The following is a 21279-nucleotide window of genomic DNA, read 5'->3' as shown; positions in this document are numbered from 1 at the left end:
TGCTGCATCCAGGATAAACAGGGAGGCCCTGAAATGGCACAGTACCCCTGGGAAGAGGGTATGGAAAAACGTGTTGGGAGCCATTGGCTTACGAGGGTGTTGCAGGGACACTGTTATTAATGTCTTTTAAGCGTTCGGGTGATTAGCACTACAGAAAAACCCACAAGGAGATGAACCCATCTGTAGTCAGCACCGAGTTTGGATGCCGTACAGTAACAGCGCTTGGAGCCATGTAACGGACAAAAAGAATTACTGAATAAAACCCCGTTGGGAGAGCACCATCCGGCCTGCTCACCGAAAGGTCCTGCTGAGGAGCTGTTTTGCGATTGTACTTCAAGGCTGCCAGAGCGCAATATGAGGACTCGCCCATACGCGCACCAAGTCTCTCCGATTTAACCGTGCGGACAGACGCGCCTGCCTCTCTACAACGCAGCCTGGGGTTTGCTTATCCGACCAGCCTTCGTTTCTGCCTCTAAACCGGTCGGTAAGGGTGGGCACGGGCGGCTTCTGTGTGGCTCCCGCTCCCCAGCTCCCGCTGGCCGTGCTCCCGAGGAAGTTGGATCGGGCCCTTCCCGCATTTACCGGGTCACAAAACCCGGCGGCTCTCCCTTTTTCCGAAGTCTTCCTTCGACGGCAACTTTTCCAAGATGGCCATGCTCGCCCTCGGTGGGGCTGAACTTCGCCAGCCACGGGAGGCAGCCGGTTGCCGAAGCACACGGGGGAAGGAAGGGGGGGAGGTTTCACGTTTTTAACGTTCGGGTGACCCGGGGCTCCCCCCGCCTTCCCGGCGGCGGTGGGGAGGGCGGGGGGGGGAGCGATGCGGCGCCGCCCGGGCGAGGCCCCCGCCCGCCCCTCCCCGCCGCTGCCCTCCCCGCGCTTTGCGGCGGGGGGGTGTGGGGGGAAGGAACGGGGACACCCCCCGCCCCGCCCACGGGGCGCCCCCCTCCCGCCGGCCCCCGCACGAGGCTCTCCCTTTGTGCCGTTGCCTGGTAACCGGGCGGGGGATGGGGAAGGGGGGGCGGTTGGGGCGCGCTCCCGCCCCGCGCTGCATGCTGATGAGACGCCCCCTCCCTCCCTCCCCCGGGAGGCCTCGCCGCAGGCCCTGGACCTGCTCCCCGCCTCGTCCCCGCCCGTAGCCGCGGGGAGCCGCCGCCCCCCCCCCATTCCGCCCCGGGCCCGTCCTGCTAAAAAGACTCCTTCGGGCTCTCCCCCCTACCCTCCCGCCCCTTCCCCCCTCCCCGGCCTTTGTGCCGGCGCCGGGGCGGGGAGGCGGAGAGCCCGGGGAGCGGGGCCCGGCGGCGCGGGGCGCGGCCGGGGCCGGGCTGGCTGTTCGCCCCGCGGCCGGGTCTCCTCCTCCCCCGGCGTCCCACGCTCCCCACGGGCCCGTTCCCGACCCCTCGGGTGGGTTGGGGGGGTGGGAGGTGGTTGGGGGGGGCCCGCGGGGAGGGGCGGCGGCGATCGCGGCTGGGGGGTGACAGAGCGGAGGGGCGGGGGAGGGGGGCTTGTTCTGGGCTCTTCGGAAATGGGAGGTGGCTAAGGCGGGCAGCGGTCGGAGCGACGGGAGGGCGGCGGGGCAGAGGCGGCGGCGGCGCCTGAGCGCGGGGTGCGCGGCAGGAGAGGGGGCGACAGAGCCGCGGGGCGGGGGGGGCCCCCGCTCCCCGCCGCACCCCCCCCCCCCCCTCGGAGCCGCTGCCCCCGCGCCACCGACCTGTTATTCCGGAGACGCGAGAGGAAACGAGGGAGCGCGGAAAAGGAGGAGGGAGGAAAAGGAAAAAAAAAAAGGGGGGGGGGGCGCGCAGCGCTTAAATCCCTTCCCCCGCTTCTCGCCGCCTCCATTCCTCCCTTCATTCGACCTCCCCTCCGGAGCCGCCGGTGAGTCCCTCGCCCGCTCACAGCCGCTCCCGCTCCGCTTGTCATTTTCGCCCCCTCGCTGCATTCTTCCGCGGGTGTTTTGTGGTTTTTTTTCCCCTCCGGTCCGTCTGTAGGGAGGGGGGCGAGGCGGCGGGGGGTGGGGTGGGGTGGGGGACACACGACAGCAAAGTTGGGGGGGGGGGGGCAAGGGCGGGATGGCGGTTAACCCCCGCGGCGCTGGGGAAGGGCCCCCGGCTGTGCCTGTCCCGGCGTGGATGCGGCGCGGCGCCGAGAGGCCGCGGGTTACGGAGGTTCGTCTCGGCTCGGGGGGGGGCCCTCGGCCCCGTCCCGCTTCCCGCGGGAGCGCTCGTACCTCACCGGGGGCACTGCCCGGCCCAGCTCGCCCGGGGCTTGTTTGCTTTGGACGGCGCCTTCCCTCCGGAAAGTTGGGTGGGGAGCGGCGGGCAGGGTGGGCTCCGTGCCCACCGCGGGGGTCCCGGGGCGGGGACACCCCCTGCCGCGCGGTCGGCGTGACGTCACCGCCCGCCGACCCCCCCCCCTTCCTTGCTGTAGAAAGTTCGGTAGGGGCAGGGGGGTGAGTGCCCGGCGGGGGGGGCCGCGGGGGGCCGGGGCGAGGCGGGAGTTGTGAGTTCGCAGCTCGGTCGCGGGGGGAAGGCACCGCAGCGCTTTTGGGGGGGGGATGAGCTGCCAGGCTGCCCGCCCCCAAAGCCGCCCCTTCCTCCCGGGGAGACGCTCGTATTGTCCCCGCTTTCCCAGGTGCGGGGAGTATTTGGAAATTTGTAAAAATTTGGAAATAATGTTTCCGTCGGGACCTGACCGGGGGAATCGGGGTACCAAGAAGTGTGTTTGCTCCCCCTCTGTTTCTGTGGCAGGCGCGGTTGGGATTCACACCCACCCCACCCCGCCCAGTTCCACCCCCAGCCAGGGGATCCTCTCCCCTGAAATGCCAAATACTTGGGGACCAGGGAGCAGGCAAAACCCCTTCGCTTGGGCGGCACTAGGATGGCGTTTGTGCTCTGGCTGAGATCCCCCAGTGCGTTGGGCTGGTTGTCCATTTGCTGTTTAGTGTATTTTTGTAGAAGTGGCACCCGTATTTCCCACGCTGTCCTTCTGGCTCTGCCACCAAGGTGGTGGCGGCTCTGCCCGGCTGGCTTCTGCAGGCTGACGGCCTGTTCCTGCCTCCGCTGTTGTTGCCCAGTGAATTGCCGGTTGTATTTTGCCGAGTGGCCACTGTGCTGTTGAAGTGGCAGCCATTTGGTCACCGTGGCATTACTTTACACGCTGCCTTTGCTTGCCATTGAGTTCTGCCTTCATAGCTATTGTACGTTGATGAAGTTGCTTTCGAGGTGGGCAGTGTCTGTCTTTGGGTTGGTCTTGGTGCTGTGGCTGCTTTGACTTTTATGTGGTGAGTTACTTAGTTGCCAGGATGGCTACTGTAAGAATTTCGTGGCTTTTGTCTGCAGGATCTGTTTTGCAGTGTGCTGTGGTTCTTGAAGAGCAGCATGTCATTACCGAACTAGCTGCTCAAATCTGGTTTGGTTATTTCTGGTTGTATTGGGTGGATTGCATGGGAATCACGGTGCTTTCTAGTGTTGAAAAAGTGAGGAGAAACTAGTGGGCTATTATCCTAAGGTGTAGTGGGACGGCAGAGACGGAGTTGGAAATGCCATCCGTTCTGTGTCCACCTGAGCAGTGGAGCATGGTTACACACCCTGTGGGTGTGCATATGCCTCATCTTCAGAGTTCAGCCCTGACTTCCCACCAGAGTCAGGGCATCTGTGTCAGCGCATCAGCCAAATACGTGCCTGGTTACCTCAGACACATAACCCAAATCCCACAGTTGTTGAGTTGAAAGCTGGACTCTCCTAAGCTCGACGGTATTGTGCATCACTGCTGTGCTGCACATGCATCCCCCAAGGGGCTGGAGCGCCAAGATCATCACCCATGGATGGGACATTTGTAAATATGAGTGGTCAAATTGTTTGTTGGAATGAATTTCATCCTTTTTTTCCTTGATTCTTGGCCAAGTTCTTATTTTTATGTTTGGTATTGGTGACTGCACAACGAATCGTTCCCGTATTTTCGTATTCTTTGGGAATGATCTGGTCTTTCACACCAGACTTTTCCCACTGTGATTCATGATGGAGCTTTTCAAGTATGGCCATTAAGAAGTGAACATATAATACCATGGTTTGGGCTGGAAACGATAAAAACCCTCCAAACATTAGAAGATTAAATATGTAGTGAATCCTAATGAAGAAGATTAACAGGTTTAACCTGCTGTGATGGCCTGCCTTTACCTCTGCCTTTACCTCTCTTTGTATTCATTTACCTCCTCCCCCAGGTTTTGTACCCCTTGGATACCTCTGAAAGGTTCTGGCATTCTCACCTTTAGGTTTGTCTGCACAAGAAATTACAATAAGGTTTCTTGTGGGCATACCTGTATTCCAAAATAATAATGGGTGTGCAAGGATTCTATAGCATAGTGGGATCACTATAATGAAAGCAATCTGATCTGTATTTTATTTCAGGGGGGAGCATCTAGTCCAGCTGGACTAGATGGTTGTTGTAGATCCCTTCCAACTGAAATACTTCATTCTGTTTCTATTTGTCACTGAAAGAGGCAGGTTTTCCTCTTCCCAAATTTCAGCCCCTGTCACTCCATGTATACCTTCCTGATTCTTCCTGAAGCTCCCTCGTGTTCATCAGCATTTTTCTGGAGGGTGAGGTGGAGCCAAGGGGAGCAGTGGCTGTGTAGAGAAGGATTATTTATTTACCAGCTCTGGGCTATAATACCTTTGCAAATGCAGTCTCTAGAATTGGTCTGAACATTTATTCACCTGTGCTTCTCCTTAAAGATCTACATGAATGTTTACTCAGTCTTACATTTTTTCCTCATTGGGTTTCTGTCTTTTCTCCTGATAACATGCTTTTCTCCTCTGTCAGACTGTATCTTCCCCAGTTCTGTTTTTTTCTTTGTCTCATTCTCATTTGGACAAATAAACTTCTTTCTTGCCTCCAGTGGATTTTCTGATCTCTTTCTTCCTCCATTAGGAGATGCTTTGGAAGTATGAAGTACATTTCTTGCATTTATCACTTCATCTCTTCCATTGTACTTCTTGAGGACTGTTCCTATTGAAGTACAGAATAGTAATGCTTTACAAATTTCTTAAAGGCCAAAAGAGAAGGCAACACAGTTCTGAGTGTGTTTAAAAGTGGAGGCATCTCTGAAAGTCATGCTCTTAACCAAATGAGCTACACCTAGGGTATGTATTCTCTGCAGAATTAAGTCATGTGATCACTGTCTGAGTCTGGTCACAGTGGATGGTTTAACAGAGATGTTGGATGCTCCACCTTAGTGCCTTGCCTAAGTTACTGAAGCTGCAGCAGTGCCCAAGACATGTGTCTGTTGCAAGGTTGCCCAGGTACATGTTCCATTGCTCTTTGTGTCACGCTGAGCTGAACACTGGAGAATCTTTTTGTCTTTCCAGTTGTGTGGTAGACAGTCATGGGCCTGCAGCCCATGTCCTCGGTGAGATGTGTACAGAGAATGGTGAGACTGAAGGGGATGTTTTCAGCTGAAGCAGTTTGAGCTTCATCTCTCTACCTTAGTCTAGTTGGCTGATGTGGGCTTCAAGTGCTGGGGGGTGAGGATTTGGCATATATTAAAAGTTTAACGCAAGTCAACTTTGCGAGGAAGCGACGCCTTCAGAAGCATTGCCTTGCTTCCAGTCTGATAATACTCCTGCAGAAATCTCTGATGGTCGGTTTCTGTGTTTGTTGTGGCAGCAAACACTGATTTGTTACTGTCTCCTGTAAAAATATCAATGTTTGATTGATGGTTGTGGCAGTATTTTCACCTACAAACCAAAGGGTAACTGCCATATCTTCTCTGAGCAATTTCAGCCAATGATGGTCTGTCTTGGCTTTGCTGAAGAAGGGTAGCTGGCTGCTTTCAATCTTCCTTCATGTCTCTTGCCCTGGTGACATTGTTCATCATAGATCAGTTTAGCTGGAAAATTTTAGTTTTGTACTTCCCTGCCTTTCAAGGCACTTGGTGATACCCTCTTTCTTCCACAAGGTCTCTCTGTGCTATAGATCACTTAAGTGAAGGTTGCATTTGAGCAGCCTTCATCTCTTTGGACAGTAGATTGGATATACTGTGTGTATATATATATATATATTTATGTGTGTGTGTATATATCACAATATATATAATAGTCCAGATAATATATCTTCTATAATACATAATGTTACATCATACTGAATTTTATATTGAGATATATAGTGTAGTGTATTGGATATAAAGTGTATCTATAGCATAGTATTTTGGATATACTACTGTCTTTTTTTCAGGCAGTGCAACAGATGAAGTCATTTTCCTCAGAATTATTCAGAGTTTGCCAGACACGTGGAGAGGGTCCACCCTCTATGAAGAGTGGTTTATCCAGTCATGATTATCTTATCAAGCTTTCCTCATACATTGCTAGACGATTGTTTTCAAAGTACATGTTCACCCAGAGCTAGACCCCATCACCTCTTGGCCAACCTCTTTATGACTGCTGATGACTTTAGTGTTGGAAAACCTGTTCTCATCAACTGGCTGGTCCTCTCCCCTGCGCAGTACGTGGCAGGGAGTGTCACCTGGGGGTCTTTGCAGAAAATATTAAAGAGTATTTATTTTAGAATTAAACCCCCCAAACTTAAAAGATTTCCAGTGATACACTAGATCCCTATGCAAGTTTTTCAAGTGATTAATTTCTCCCACTTTTCACATTTTGCACTATTTCACTGTACAATTCGTCTAGCTTCAGCTAGATCCATTGGGTCTGGGGTCTTTGTCTTGGAGGTTAAAGGGCCCTCTGCTGTCAGAAATCTTCTCCCTTTCTAGTATTCTTAGGCCATCTTCAAGTTGCCATTTAACCTTTTCTCTGATGAGCTAAATATATTCAGCTTCTTAAAGCTCTTACTGTAAGGGGTAGGAGTTACCAGACTTCCTTCTTGTTCTTTTTTGGAAGTTTTCAATTTGTCAGCATCCTCTTTAGTGTACACAGGTAAAACATGGACACACTACTCCCATATGGTCCCACCAATCCTGTAAATAGGCAGGTAGAAAAATCATCTTTCTATTTGTGCTCCTGAAGAGTATTCCTTTCTTTATGCGCTGGTGGGTGGCATTCATTCAGGAGTAGCCCCCTTAGAAGTCTCATGCTGGGAACTTGTGTTCCATTCCCTATCAGCCATTAATTGCAAGGCCTTTTCTGAGCTTCTGTTTATCCTTCGATCTTCATCCTTGAAAGCATTCTGCATTCTTCTGTTATGAATGTAAAAATCTGCCATAATTAAACTGCTTGTCTTTCTGTGCAACCCTGTTGCAGCAGTAACACCAACTGGTCAGTGCCAGAGTTTCCATTTAATTGTTTACCATCTCACCTGCCTCAGCACCACCTGCAAACTTTACCCATATTTCTGCAAACTTTGTTCAGCTGGTGCCTTCACCAGCTACCAGAGATACTCACAGAATCACACAGAATCATCTAGGTTGGAAAGGACCCTGGAGATCATCTAGTCCAACCGTTCGCCTAGCACAGTTCCCACCTACTGCATATCCTTAAGCTCTGAATCGACCCTACTCTTAAACACCTCCAGGGATGGGGACTCCACCACCTCCCTGGGCAGCCCATTCCAATGCCTAACAACCCGTTCCGTAAAGAAATACTTCCTAAAATCTAGCCTGAACTTTCCCTGGCGCAACTTGAGGCCATTCCCTCTTGTCCTGTTGCTTTCTACTAGGCTAAAGAGGCTCAAACCCAGCTCTCTGCAGCCTCCTTTCAGGTGGTTGTAGAGGGCCATGAGGTCTCCCCTCAGCCTCCTCTTCTCCAGATTAAACAATCCCAGTTCCCTCAGCCGCTCCTCATGGGACATGTGTTCCAGACCCTTGACCAGCTTTGTTGCTCTTCTCTGGACAAGTTCGAGTAACTCTATGTCCTTTCTGTAGTGAGGGGCCCAAAACTGAACGCAGTAATCAAGGTGCGGCCTCACCAGCGCCAAGTACAGGGGCAAGATCAATTCCCCGTCCCTGCTGGCCATACTAATCCTGATACAAGCCAGGGTGTCACTGGCCTTCTTGGCCGCCTGGGCACACTGCTTTACAGAGAATACTCAAGGCATTAAAAATATCTCAGGCAGTGATTTAACTTGCCATCATGCTCTTTCTCCTGGCAGTCCAGTCTTAGCCTAATTTGGGCTCAGTCTCTGGACTCAGGTGTCCACTTGAGAGGTGAAGGCCCATATCTGTGGTCATTAAGGCAGGTTATGTGTCTGTAGGTGGTAGCACTTTGACATGAATTGCTTGCTTTGAATTCTCTTGGGATCGGGGAGAATTTTGAATACTTGTGACTTTTAATTCTTCATTGTATCATGACCAGGAAGACCTTAATTTAGCCATAAACATGTTTTCTGATTTCATAAAATCATAAGTACTAAAATCATACTTCACTGTGAACTTGGTGAAGACAAAACCTCCTCCTTCCTCCCAAGGGTGGTTCAGCACTGGTACAGGTTCCCAGGGCAGCTGGGGATGCTGTTCTCCAAGGCATCCATGACAACCTCCTGTGGCTTTGCAGTTTACTATGAGCAGGGGGTTTGAGTGGGAGACCTCCAGTGATCTCTTCCTGGACACATCGTTGGGTTTCCCTTCCCTCAGCCCCAGTCAGGAAAAGCTGTGGGATCCCAAGCAAGGGTGTGACTCAAAGCTTTTTAGTCTCAGGTCTGCTGTTCCCGTGCCCACCACCCTGGCCCCAGTTCACTCCTTTCCTTCTGGATCTGTCTGTCATCTTCATCCTGTTCAGATTCTTGCTCTTTGCTCACATGGCTCTTGCATTGGCTTCGCTGTCAGTCATGAATCCCTAGAAACAGAGAATCAAAGGGGTGTCCCTTGGGTCACGGGCTGCAAAATCCCCTTGGGTACCATGCCACCTACTTTCTGTTGCAAACGTAGCGAATCTGTCTTAATAATAATGATTGTCTTTTGTCCCACTTATGGTCCAGGGATAGCTGTTCCAGAGCCTAACCTTGTGGTCAGGAGTCTTCTCATTTCTGCCTTAAAATTGTTGGTGGCCTTTTTATACCCATTTGTTCTTATACCAACCTTCTCTGTTAGCTTAAATATCCCTTCTAACTCTTTTGTGTTTAGTTTCCTGTGTTCTACATACAGTAATCACATCACCTCAGTTTTTATTTTGTGAGGTTAAAGGAATTAGTCTTTATAGGTCTTGTACAGAACAGAGAGACTCTGTGTCCCTCAGCATTCTGGAAACTGCTTCCTGTACCTTTTCCTATCCACTTTGGTCTTTCCTGGTTTTGGGTAACTGAAGTATTACATGGTCTACCAGAGGATGTCTGACAAGTGCAATGTTTGGTAATATTAATACCTCTTCTCATTGCTTGATAGTACCTCACCTGATGCTTTTGAAATAACAATAGTGCTCGTAGCTGTCCTGGGATTAGTAAATGCCTCTCCTTAGCGCTTCCTACTGATGAGCAGAAGTACTTACGGCAGATGTGTGTGTCACTTCTCTTCAGTGTATTACTCAGCACTTTGTGCTAGTGAACTTGGTAAAAACATGGCACAGACTCTACTAGGTCCCTCTGGTCCAGAGTCCACTGCTCCAGCTATGCAAGAGGGGGGGTTAAGGCAAGCTTACACACTGTTTTCCTCTGATACTCCTACAGCTGCTGACTACTATTCAGCAGAGAGACTGCCATAGCTGGATGTGGTTTCTTGCTATTCAGAAAGCGCCAGTTATTTTCTCTTGCATGAAACTCTCCAGTCTCCCAGCAAACATGTGCAAACTTCTAGCACCCGTAAGTGTCATTTGACTGGAAATTCTGCAGCCACCCATTGCAAGAACTACTACATCTTTCTGTTGATTTTGAACTTGTTTCTTTGTAGTATTTGATGATCCTCAGTTCTTGTACTGGAAAAGAGAGTAAAAAAATATTTCCTACCCAACCTCTACTTTTCTTACATGGTTTTACAGTCCTTTATCGCATCCTCACTTAATAACCTTTCCTCTAGACACAGATGTCTAACCCACTCAGTCATGCCTCTTCATTGCCCTTTCTAGTTCCAGTGGAAGGATGAGAACTGCACACGTTTCAAGATGTGGGAGAGCCATGGGTTTGTGGAAGGACATAATGATATTTTGTGTTTTGTTTTCAGTTCCTTTCTCAGGAATTTCTAGCATGTGGTTCACTTTCTTGATGGCTGCCTTGTATCCCAAGGGTATCACTTGTGAATGGCACCTGTCAGCTCAGACTCCATCATTTTATATGTGGAAATGGAGTTGTTTTTTTTTGTGTGCATTGCTTTATATTTATCTACATGGAAATTTACATGCCTCTTAACTGCCCAGTCACTCCTCTTGGAAAATCCTCCTACAGTTCTCATCCTCGTTATTACCCTCATTAATTTACTTTGGTCAGCCACACTGGCTTCCCTTTGCCTTTACTCTGTATCCCTTCTGGTTTTGCTTCTTTAGTGTTTTATTCTCTTAAGTTTCTCTTAAATTGTGATCATTGGTGATACTGACAGTGTCTCCTAATTTAATGCCATTGGGAGGTAGGACATTGATCCTTGTCAGGATCCATCAGGCTTTCTTCCACCTAACCTGATACTTTCAGCACTTTATCCATTCAAATCCATTTTCAGAGTTTGATCCTTCTAGCTATTGAGCTTCTCTCCGGTTCTTCCCTACACGCTTTCTGGTTTCCTAAGATTGAGGGCTCTGAGCAGAGTCATATCCTTGCCCCAGCCTTGCTCTGCAAGCTTCAGAATGATACGGGCCTTGGCAGAAAGGGGAGACCATGCTTGCTCTTCACTGGTCTGTTACTGAAGGGAGGGAAGGATTGTGTGTCCGCCCTGACTTTGGATTCAGATTCTAGTTTCCTCTATTCTTACGTATGTCCTGCAGCTGTAAAGTTGCCAACAACCTTCCCCAGTAAAGACTTGCAGCAGAAGTCTGGAACCATGCTGGGTTGACAGGTGCATAACTTCCATGTACCAGCAGTAAGGAACTGGTACACGGAGTCATGGTCACAAGTTGCAGCAAGGAAATTATGACTGGTAATGGGTGTTTCTGTACTGGAATGGGTGTCCCAGGTCAGCTGGTGAAGTTTCACCCTTTGAGATGTTCAGGACTTGCCTGGACAAGGCCCTGAGCAACCCTGTTGAGATTTGGGGCCAGCCCAGCTGCGAGCAGGAGTTTGGAGCAGAGACCTGTAGGTGTCCCTTGCAGCTTGACATCTTCCTTTGAGTCTCTGGGCAACTGGCCTGTGATATCTTTGAGTAATTCACTTTGCACTCCTTAGTAAAGGGATACCTTTGTATAAAAAGAGGGGTGTTAAGTATTACAATAGACACGTAACCCCAAACAGCTCCACAGGTAAGGTGTGCTCAGGCATTGCAAACACAGAAGATGCTGCACTTCTTAAAATAGTGAGTATGGAGAGTGTGATGCGTCCTTCCTCTGCATCATGTGTCCGTAGGCCTCCATTCTGCTCGGAGGGGAAAGCCCATTGTGTTGCATTTTGTGATCCTCCACTGGGCGATGCTAGCCTGTGTCTCCAAGAGATCCAGAGGCCCTCCTCTGGGGACACTGAAAGATTCTTCTGAGATTTTTAAGTAAATCTGTTACATACTTACAGTCATTTTAGTGTGCCCTCAGGAGTTGTTTTATGATTAATGTAACCTTCTTTAGTACAACTAACCTTGATTTAGTGAATCAAACCTTATTTTCAATTGCTTCTGCAAAAATTAATATCTTCTATGCTGTAAATTAAGCTATTGCGTGAATATTTTGATTATTACTTCGCTTTAATTGTTTATATTTCACTGTGCTCATCAGAAAATATTTTTTTCTCAGATGCTTTTTTTATTGAATGGAGGTTCCAGAATTACAGCTTTCATACTCAAGATAACAGTCTTACTCCTCATGGTTGTGCAGAATTAAGAAAACAAAACATTAATATAGGCTTAATAAAATGTAAACTGACTTTATCTTCTATGACTGCTAGCATTTTGCAAGTTTATTTTTAGTACTCTTATTTCACACCCTTTCCTGAAACATGAGCTTTTTAATTTTTATTTATTATTTTACTGGGGTGAAGGAGCACCTAGGTAGCATGACAAGTGAATTTGTCAACAAGTACTGTTGACAGATAAGTTGACAAGTACATATAAGAAAAGGATTAAAGCTGTTGAATCAGGTTAAGTCCCTGTTTTGCCAGGGAGGTATTATTTTAGGCCTAGAATCATAGAATCACTGAATAGTTTGGTTGCAAGGGACCTTTAAAGATCATCCAGCCTGACTTTTAAACACTTCCTGTGATGGGGCATCCACAACTTCTCTGGGCAACCTGCTCCAGTGTCTCACCACCCTCAATGTAAAAAAATGTCTTCCTTATATCTTGTCTAAACCTACCCTCTTTCAGTTTAAAACCATTGCCCCTTGTCCTGTCACTACAGGTAAAAAGTATCTCTCCATCCTTCTTGTAAAAAGTATCTCTCCATCCTTCTTGTAAGCCCCTTTATGTATTGAAAGGCCACAATAAGGTCTCCTTGGAGCCTTCTCTTCTTCAGGGTGAACAGTGCCAACTCTCTCAGCCTTCTTTCATTAGGAGAGGTGTTCCGGCCCTCTGACCATTTTTGTGGCCTCTTCTGGACCCACTCTAACAGGTCCACGTCTCTCTTGTACTGGGCACCCCAAACCTGGATGCAGTGCTCCAAGTGGGGTCTCAGCAGAGCAGAGTAGAGGGGCAGAATCACCTCCCTCGACGTGCTGGCCACTCTTCTATTTATGCTGCTCAGGGTATGATTGGCTTTCTGGGCTGCAAGCACACATTGCCAGCTCATGTCCAATTTTTTGTCCATCAGTATCCCCAAGTCCTTCTCTGCAGGGCTATTCTCAATTCCTTCATTCCTCAGCCTGTATTGTCCTGGTGATTGTCCTGACACAGGTGCAGGACCTTGCACTTGACCTTGTTGAACTTTATGAGGTTCACATGGGGCAACTCCTCAAGCCTGTCAGGGTCCCTCTGGATGACATCCCTTCCCTCAAGTGTATCATCAACCACACCACTCAGCTCGGTGTCATCTGCAAACTTGATGAGGGTGCACTCGTTCACTGACTGTGTCACCGATGAAGATACTAAATAGTATTGGTCCCAGTACAGATCCTTGAGGGACACCACTTATTACTGGCTTCCATTTGGACATTGAGCTGTTGACTGTAACTCTTTGGACAGGGCTGTCCATTCAAATCCTTATCCATCAAACCCGTATCTCTCCAATTTAGCGGCAAGATTGTTGTGGGGGATGATATCAAAGGCCTTACAGAGGCTTGGTAGATGACATCTGTAGCTCTTCCTGTGTCCACTGATGCAGTTACTCTATTGTAGAAGGCCATTAGATTAGTCAGGCCCGATTTGTCTTTGGTGAAGCCAAGGAATCACCTCCCTGTCTTCTATGTTTTGACATGTCTTCCAGGAGAATCTGCTCCATGATCTTACCAAGCACTGAGGTGAGGCTGGCTGGTCAGTAGTTCTCAGGGTCCTCCTTATTACCCTTTTTAGAAATGGGTGCAGTATTCCCTTTTCTCCATTTGATGGGGACTTTGCCTGAATGCCACGAGTTGTCAAATACCATGGGGAGTGGTTTGGCAACTACATCAGCCAGTTCCCTCAAGACCCTGGGGATGCATCTCATTGGGTGCTGTGGATTTGTGTATGGTCAGGTTCCTCAGGTCATCTTGGTCTTCTCTTACAATGCAATCGTGAACCTGCTCTTCTCTTACATACATATCAAGAGAGTTCATTCAGCTTGTATATTAAAGTGTGTGCCTAATTTGCCCTGAGGTACAGAATGAAGTTTTTGAAGTGTATATTTATATTTATTGATTAAATTTATTTTAAAATATTTCATGGTGACCAATTTTTTGCAATATTTTGAAGACAGAAGAATCCAGTGAAATTTTCAATATGTTGCCAATATAAAATCAATTTATTTATAGAAGATGACAAAAACTGACAAGTGTCACCATTTTTATACTGAACCATTTTTTATACTGAAATTCTGTTTTGATGTCTGAACAGTAGTAGCAGTTTTCACTTGAGATGCAGGCATTTCCATCTGCCGCATCTGTAACACCGCGCTGCCAAGCCTCCCTAGCAGGGCAGGTCTCAGCCCTGCCTGGCCATGTCTGATAGCTGCTGGTGGCTGGATGCTCCTGTCACCAGCACAGTGCTGAGGGGGGAGGCCGTGGAGGACAGGGAGGTGTGTGCTCTGATTGTGGTGTGCAGGTGGGCAGCAGTGCATGAGTGGCCTGCAGGAGCAGGGCGAGCAGGTAGAGAAAGATTTAGCTAGTGCTCACGTGAGCTTGGGCTCATGGATATTTCAGTCTCCTGAGATCCTCCAGCTTCACATTAGTATTGTAAGAGAGATGTAGTTAAACTTCATCCATTGGGCAGGCAAAAGTTTTAGCTGGAGTATGACTATTTGACCAGGTCTACAGTCTTATTCCTTAATTAATCCATCTTCCAGCCTGAGTTCACAGCCCTTGTATCCTCCCAGTGTTGTAATTATTTTGTAGGAGACAGAAAAATGCCTGTGTTTCAAAACTACCTTTCATTTCATGTTGCATAAATATATTTCTTCACAAAATTTACCAAGAAAAGCAATTTGCAAGTCATGGGAATATTCACACCCAAGATAGTATTAGTCACAAGCATTTGCCCACTGCCATTGTGGTATTCAGCCATTTTGGCATCCTAATTCCATTGCTCACGCAATAATTTTTCCCTTTAAAGTAATGTCATGCTCCACGTACATTAAAAGACTGACAATAAGACTGTGACATGCAACTTGAACCTGACTTGTTTGTTCGTTGCCATCTAACGCTGAACATGGCGCCCTTCCCTCCCTTTCTCCATCATGCCCTATAGTAAGATGCCAGGGTTCAAGTGTGAAGTCAGGTAATTAGCCACTGGGAAGTGGTGTACTTCAGGTTGTCTGATACCAGTATTTTGGAACGAAACTTTGTGTTTTCAAGATACTACACAGTTGTTAAACCCAACTACATTTCTGGGAATTTTGTCTTCCTTTTCTAAAATGAGGGAAATGGAGACAGGAATTAAAAATGCCTGGGACCATCATTCACTGGCCAGTGTATATGTGTATGGCAGCTTCTGACACTTCCTATCCATGGTGTGTGTCCCCTGGCTGTGCTGCTGCAGATGGGCACTCCCTTCCGAGGGATCTTTACCTGTCAAGGGGGATCCATCAGTTATCATCTCTCCTTACTTTCAGGACACTTTCCAGTATTTGCAATGTGTTAGAAAGAAGCTGTGTTTGCTTTGCCACCCTGGTTCCTCCCTCCAGTGCTAACCTGTCCCTTTGCAGAAGGGGGAAGAGAACAACCAGGATGGGAACACAGCTTATGAACTGGCAGAGAAGCAGACTCAGTTTAATTCTCACATCTTCTGACTTCTCAGTCCCTGCCTTTGCATACCAAATGCCTTTGATTTCACACAGGATTTTGGATGTAGTTCCTACATTTTGAAATATGACTTAAGGAATAGTCACTGTGTACTTTCAACAGTTCCCGACTGAAGAAAACAAGAGGTTTGAACTTCTGAACATCTGCACTTAGATTAAAGAAGGAACTTCACTGACTCCATACTCCAAATTTATTTTCTGTGGACTAGCATCTAGTGACAGATAACACTGGCTGAATCTCTAGTAACAAACGAAAGGGGCCTCATCACTGGTGCACAGCACTGTCTGTCCATTAGGGTGGTTGTTCCTTTGTACAGTCTGTGGTCTGTGCCAGCAAGTGCTCTCCCAGGTGATGCCTGAGCGTGGTTTAGGAGCTAGCGTAGGAACATACTGATTGCCAGTGACCAGGTTAGATGTGTCCATCCCCCTTTGGAGGGCAGAAAGATTTTGCCAACCAGGTGCAAGCTGTGTAATGCCAGTCACCCCCAGGACCAGAGAATGGGTGCTGTCCCGTTTTGTTTAAAAGTACAGATGCTGTCAAATTGCCCCTTCTTGCAGCATTTGTGGTCCTGATGGGTGGCAGAATTTTTAATTAATTTCTTCTTTGAGACTGAATGATCGAGCTGTGCACCTTGCAGTCTTTTTACTCAGTGCCTCCAACTGGTATCTGGTCTACCAAGCAGTGCCTAGGCAGAGCTTCAGTGGAGAGAGGAGGCTCTATCAGTGCTATTCCCCTCCATCCCCAAGTCATCACTGGTTAGTTCAACGTGGGTTCCTCTGTCATGTACCATAGTCATGTTCTGCCTGCTGCACCCCCCCTCCTTCTTGGAACAGATCTGAATCCGCCAGAGATTACTGGAATGTTACAATCAGAGAAGATCGGGAGTAGCAGATAATAAAACCAAGCAGAGGTATTTTATTTTTTTTCACCAAGAGAGAAGTAATACAAAAGAAGGGGAAGAGATGATGGTAACTATTGACAACTGAGTACCAGCAGCTAACCTCAGCGAGGACTGGATCAGGCCTTAAATGTCTGCTGAAGTAATGATAGTGCTAGCTCTTTTTGTTAAGTGACATGGATACTGGGAGCTTTCAGCTTTCCCTTCTCCTGTCACTGGCCCCAGGGAGGACTAGCTGGACCTCAGCAGGCTTTTAACCTTCTCAAGCACACTGGAGCCCTGGGCTCCTGGCTGCCCATCCTGCTCTGCCATTGAGCACCAGATGAAGTAGCAAAAACTTTCATCCCTCCATGAATTTGGAGGCACCTCCCAGACTTCCCTTTCTCACTGGAAATTGCCTCCCTGCTGCTGGGACATGTGCTGGGTGTACCTGTAGGTGCAGCCCCAGCATGTGCAAACCTTTGAGGCACATGATTCATTTGTCATTTACAGTCCTGGCCAAGCCTTTGAACACCATCCCAGACAACTCAGTCCTGTTCCTGGTTTCTCTGCTTCTGTTGCCATCTAGGAAAATTTATTTTCTCAGATCCTCAATCTAACGTGTAAATGCTCTCCTGAGCCAAGAACAAACATTTACCAACTTTCTAAGACCAAGGGTGTATAAAGTAGTTAAAACTTGAGGGCACCTCATTTGGGATGGATTTGATTCCAGTTTTGTTACCTATGAAGAGTTGCTCTGCACTGCAGCCTGAGAAGGAGAGAGCTTAGCTGCATTCTTCAGTAGAAGAGGAACTGGAGCCCTTGATCTCCTGGCTGCCTGTGCAGGACAGTCCACCTTTGGCAAGGAGAGTTACTTGGAGCTGGGGAGGAGGAGGAGCGGGATCCATTTTGGATCCCACGTGAGGGATGACTGCTGAGTGTGCGTTGCTCACAGGAGACTGCAGCGGGGTGAACATGAGAATATGGAGGGCTTTGGGCAGTAAGCCAAACCAAGCTGGGTTGTATGAAATGCAAACAGAAAATACAATTTGCAATGCCTCATAACTCAATCAAACCTGTAAAGGGCTTCACAGGGACAGGAAAAGGTTACCCCTTCAACAGCAGTCCTACCAAATATCTCATTTCCTTTCCAAAACCACAGAGCCCTAAAAACTCTTCAGAGACATTTACAGGGATCTTCGGTGACAGGAGGGGTTAGGTGTAACTTTGTCAATTGTCGAGGCTCACATTGCAAGCTTTTATTTCATAGATGTTAAAATTAGAAGACAATGTTGTGGTCCTCTCATCTGGCCTCTCACATAACAGTTGCTGTACTGAGCCTAATAATGTGTGTGTCAATTCTGTTAATATATTTTAGAAAAGTCTTCACTCTCTTAAGTGATAGAAACTTCTGCCCCAGTGGTTAATTATGTCTACTGAAACATAACTGTTTCTGGCTTTGTTTGGTACTGCATATTCAGCGGTTGACATAAGTACCGAGTTGGTATCTCTTTTAAAAAGGGAAGTTTCAGTATGTGGTTGGCATATTATTTCTCTGACTTACTTCTCTGGAAAGAAGACCATAATTGTCATTACAGGGTTAATGAAAAGCTGAATCGAGACCTGTGTGCTGTGTTATGATGTTCGGTTCTTTGGTGTGGGAGGTGTGGGTGGTATCCCTGTTGAATGTAAAGAGCAGTGACATATTGGTAATGTGCTGTTGCTGCTTCTGTGTGTTCAAGAGCTGAGCTAATACTTGAAGGTTGCCAACATGGCGTGTGTTGAAGTTGAGTTAAATTAGGATCACTTTACTTATAGTGTTTGTTTTGTGTAAGAAATGTTAATTCTAGATGCTTATCTAGAATAGCATCAATGTAACTGGCTGAATTAGCAACTGAAGGCCAAAATATGACAGAAATATAAGGCTGTAAAACACATCAGCTGGTAGGGATTAGGAGAGTGCTCTGCCTCCATTAGGTCAGTTATAAGCCGTTGTGAGCTATTTTTCTATTAAAGAAGAGGGCTCAGTTAATGAATTGTTTTTTGTGGGAATTAATGCTGGATGAGTCCCCTGTGGCTTTCATGATGAGGGTCAAATAAAATATTAATGAAATTAAAACAAACAATCCCCTGCTCTTCCCACGTACCTTCCGGATGGGTTTCTCTCAGCATTGGTTAGGGATGATGTGGAGCCCCAGAGGAGACAGGCCAGTGTTATTACTCCTTTTTCACAGAGGCAGGGAGATGGAGGTGGTGGAAAGCAGTGACTCCAGGGCCACACAATCCAGCAGCAGAGCTGCACAGGAGGTCCAAGAGTTTTCCCATCTGGTGCCTTTGCTCTGATCCCTGCTTTCAGCTCCCTTCTCAGAGAAATGAAAGTGCATCCACACTGAGGCTGCACTGGCTGGCTGGAGGCTGATCTTCTCAGGTCTTTAGGAGTCCTAAATCTCAAATCTTTTTTACAAAACTCTGTGCTTCCAGATCAGAGGATACAACCCAAGAGATGCGTCTCTTTTCTCTTGATGCCTCATCCACAGGACACGTTTCCTTGTCTTGTGGATTGCCCATTCCAGAGGCTGAGTATAGGAGCCTGAATGACAGGCTGGGAAAGGACAGTCTCTTTTTGATGAGTCCGTGCAGTGCAGTGCAACAGATCTTAAGGTGGATGGAGTCAAGCAAACTAGCTTCAGGAGCAGCATCTCTGAGTCACTTCAGTCCAGTTTCCAGGCTAACACAATCATGGTGCTTTCATACTCTAAACTACGAACTGTGTGGCATGACAGGGTGTTAAATACCTGCAGTACTTTTGGACATGGCACACAGCTATACATTTATTCAGAGGGATCACAGAAATCTTCCCACTGCTGCCGAGTGTAAGGGTGTACTCTGCATCTCTGGGCATGACTCTTATCTGGTACCCTGAGAAGCAGTCCAGCGTACGGATAAGAAGGAGACCCAGGCGGGCACTCCAAGCTAAACAGTCAATGCTGTTTGCGTCATGCAAAATCAAAGCTAAATGCATATTCTCACACCTATTTGTATACCTTGGGCATTGAACAGCCTAAGCAAGACTTGATTTTCTGCATAGCATGTATGCATGTGTGTATGCTCTGGAGAGGGCAGGGCTCTACAATATCCCTTCAGCAAAGGCCACTGGGGGCTCATTATGCAGAACTAGCTAATGACAGCACGTGGACAGTTAGGGATAGTGTGGCTTACTGCACTGACAAGTGCAAAGAGGAACTTAAGAAGTCGGGAAAATTGTCATTACAACCATTTTAAAGCACTTTCCCATTATCTTTCTCCCTCTCTCTCTGAAGATCAGATAAACAAGGAAATGGAAATACTAAAATGATTTCAGAGGAAATACTAAAATCAACATACTGATAACCATTACTTCCTGCTTCCTCCAAAAAATTATTGTTGGGTGCTGACTGCCTCGCATTGTGTAAGTATCACTCCTAGAAATCGGAAATCAGAGGTGACAGTGGCCAAATCTTTTTACCTTCTGATTGGAAAGTTTATTACATTCTTGGTAAAGATCCTTACGTCTGTAAATAATAATTAAGGAAACAGTAATAATTTTGTTGTATTTCTATAGCAGACGGACAAAGGATGTCCACTCAGTCCTTCTCCCCTCTTACCTCCTTGTCTTTCTTTCAGGATTCACCGTGATCTTGTTGTGTTGCTGGTGTAAGCTTCCCTTCCAGAAGAACTGCTCTTGCCTGTCTCCATCTCCCCGGGAATAGCCGAAGGGGGGTGCAGAGTGATAAAAATTTATGTTTTCGTCAAACCGGGCCAAAGAGAATGGGGGTCCCACACTCAAAAGAATGAAGACACGACAGAACAAGGACTCAGTACGTGAGGTGGGAGACGGGGGTGGGACACCAGAGCCACGCTGAAGCTGTGGGTTGGAACTGAGGCTCACAGCAAAGCTTGTGGACATGAGTTTGGCACAGTGGGAGTGCTAGGGGTTCAGGGGCTTTGGGAGGCTGGGGACACAGCAGGAGTGGAGGGAGATGCAAAGCAGGACTGATCCAGTGATCCCTCTCTTAGATGTCAATGCGGAGTGGACGGAAGAAAGAGACTCCAGGGCCCCGAGAGGAGCTCAGGTCACGGGGTCGAGCTTCCCCCGGGGGCGTCAGCACCTCCAGCAGTGATGGCAAAGCGGAGAAATCCCGACAAGCAGCAAAGGTAGTATAAGCTAGTACTCAAGTGTGGGGTGCCTGAGGACTTCTCAGAGTGGAATTCATTTGGGGATCCAGGGACACAGACCAGAAGGGATCCACCGAGGAACCCATGCTGGATTAGCTCTCTGAAATGGGTGGGATCCCTCTTTCCTCTCATCCCTAGCATCTTGCACTTCCTACCATCTCCCAAGAACTGGTTTTCAGTCTCACCAGCCCTTCTTAGTGCTAATTTTTGTGATATCCTGTCTCACTGTTGCTCTGTGAAGATCTTAAACACATGTGCTGTGGTGGCTGTGTCTCACCTGCTGCAGTCTGTGAAGGCCTGGCAGGGTGTGAAACTTCCCCAGGACCCTGCCACCTCCCTGTTCTTCTCTCCTTGCAGAAAGGCCGGGTGGAGGAATCCTGCACCCCAAAGGGCAGCAAGCAGGGCCGAACAGAAGAGATCTCAGAAAGTGAAGGGGAAGACACCAATGCTCCCAAAAAAACCAAAACCGAGGTGAGTTCTCCCTGCTGTGATTGCTGGCATGTACTGGGTCCAGGGCAAAGGAGTCTTCTGTTCCCTACCTGTGCTGCTCACACCTGCCCAGCTTGAGGTTCCTGCTGCTTGGCAGCTCTGGCACCTCGGGTTTCACCCTGCAGCTCTTCTAACCTAAATGGCATCTGCCAGACTACAAAAATGCCACCAGGAGTGATGACTGAGCAGATGGAGGCTCTCCATCTCTTCTGCCTTGTCTGCAGGGGACTGCCGCACTCTCAGAGCTGGGCACATGCCCTTCCTTTCCCG

The 21279-nt window shown here is 48.1% G+C and overlaps 1 protein-coding gene across 6 annotated transcripts in view; it reads left to right on the top strand.

Annotated features, from left to right (window-relative positions):
* The first annotated feature begins 867 nt into the window (after positions 1-867).
* Positions 868-21279, top strand: part of ATN1 (atrophin 1) — a 28360-nt gene continuing 7948 nt past the window's right edge. Inside the window, exons 1-5 of one of the 6 annotated variants that reach the window (XM_074895778.1) lie at positions 868-1401; positions 19626-19753; positions 19969-20162; positions 20362-20499; positions 20878-20991. In XM_074895778.1, coding sequence (XP_074751879.1) covers positions 20085-20162; positions 20362-20499; positions 20878-20991 — 330 coding nt within the window. In that variant the 5' untranslated portion in view covers positions 868-1401; positions 19626-19753; positions 19969-20084. Of the gene's footprint in view, positions 1402-1485; positions 1873-19625; positions 19754-19968; positions 20163-20361; positions 20500-20877; positions 20992-21279 lie in introns of those variants that run through there. The other 5 variants (XM_074895797.1, XM_074895768.1, XM_074895806.1 and 2 more) reach the window with 5 other exon arrangements.

The sequence above is a fragment of the Athene noctua genome, chromosome 1 (genome assembly GCF_965140245.1).
Source record: "Athene noctua chromosome 1, bAthNoc1.hap1.1, whole genome shotgun sequence".
In the NCBI taxonomy this organism is placed as follows: Eukaryota; Metazoa; Chordata; class Aves; order Strigiformes; family Strigidae; genus Athene; species Athene noctua.
Note: the sequence above shows the minus strand (reverse complement) of the source record. Positions and strands in the feature narration are given on the sequence as shown.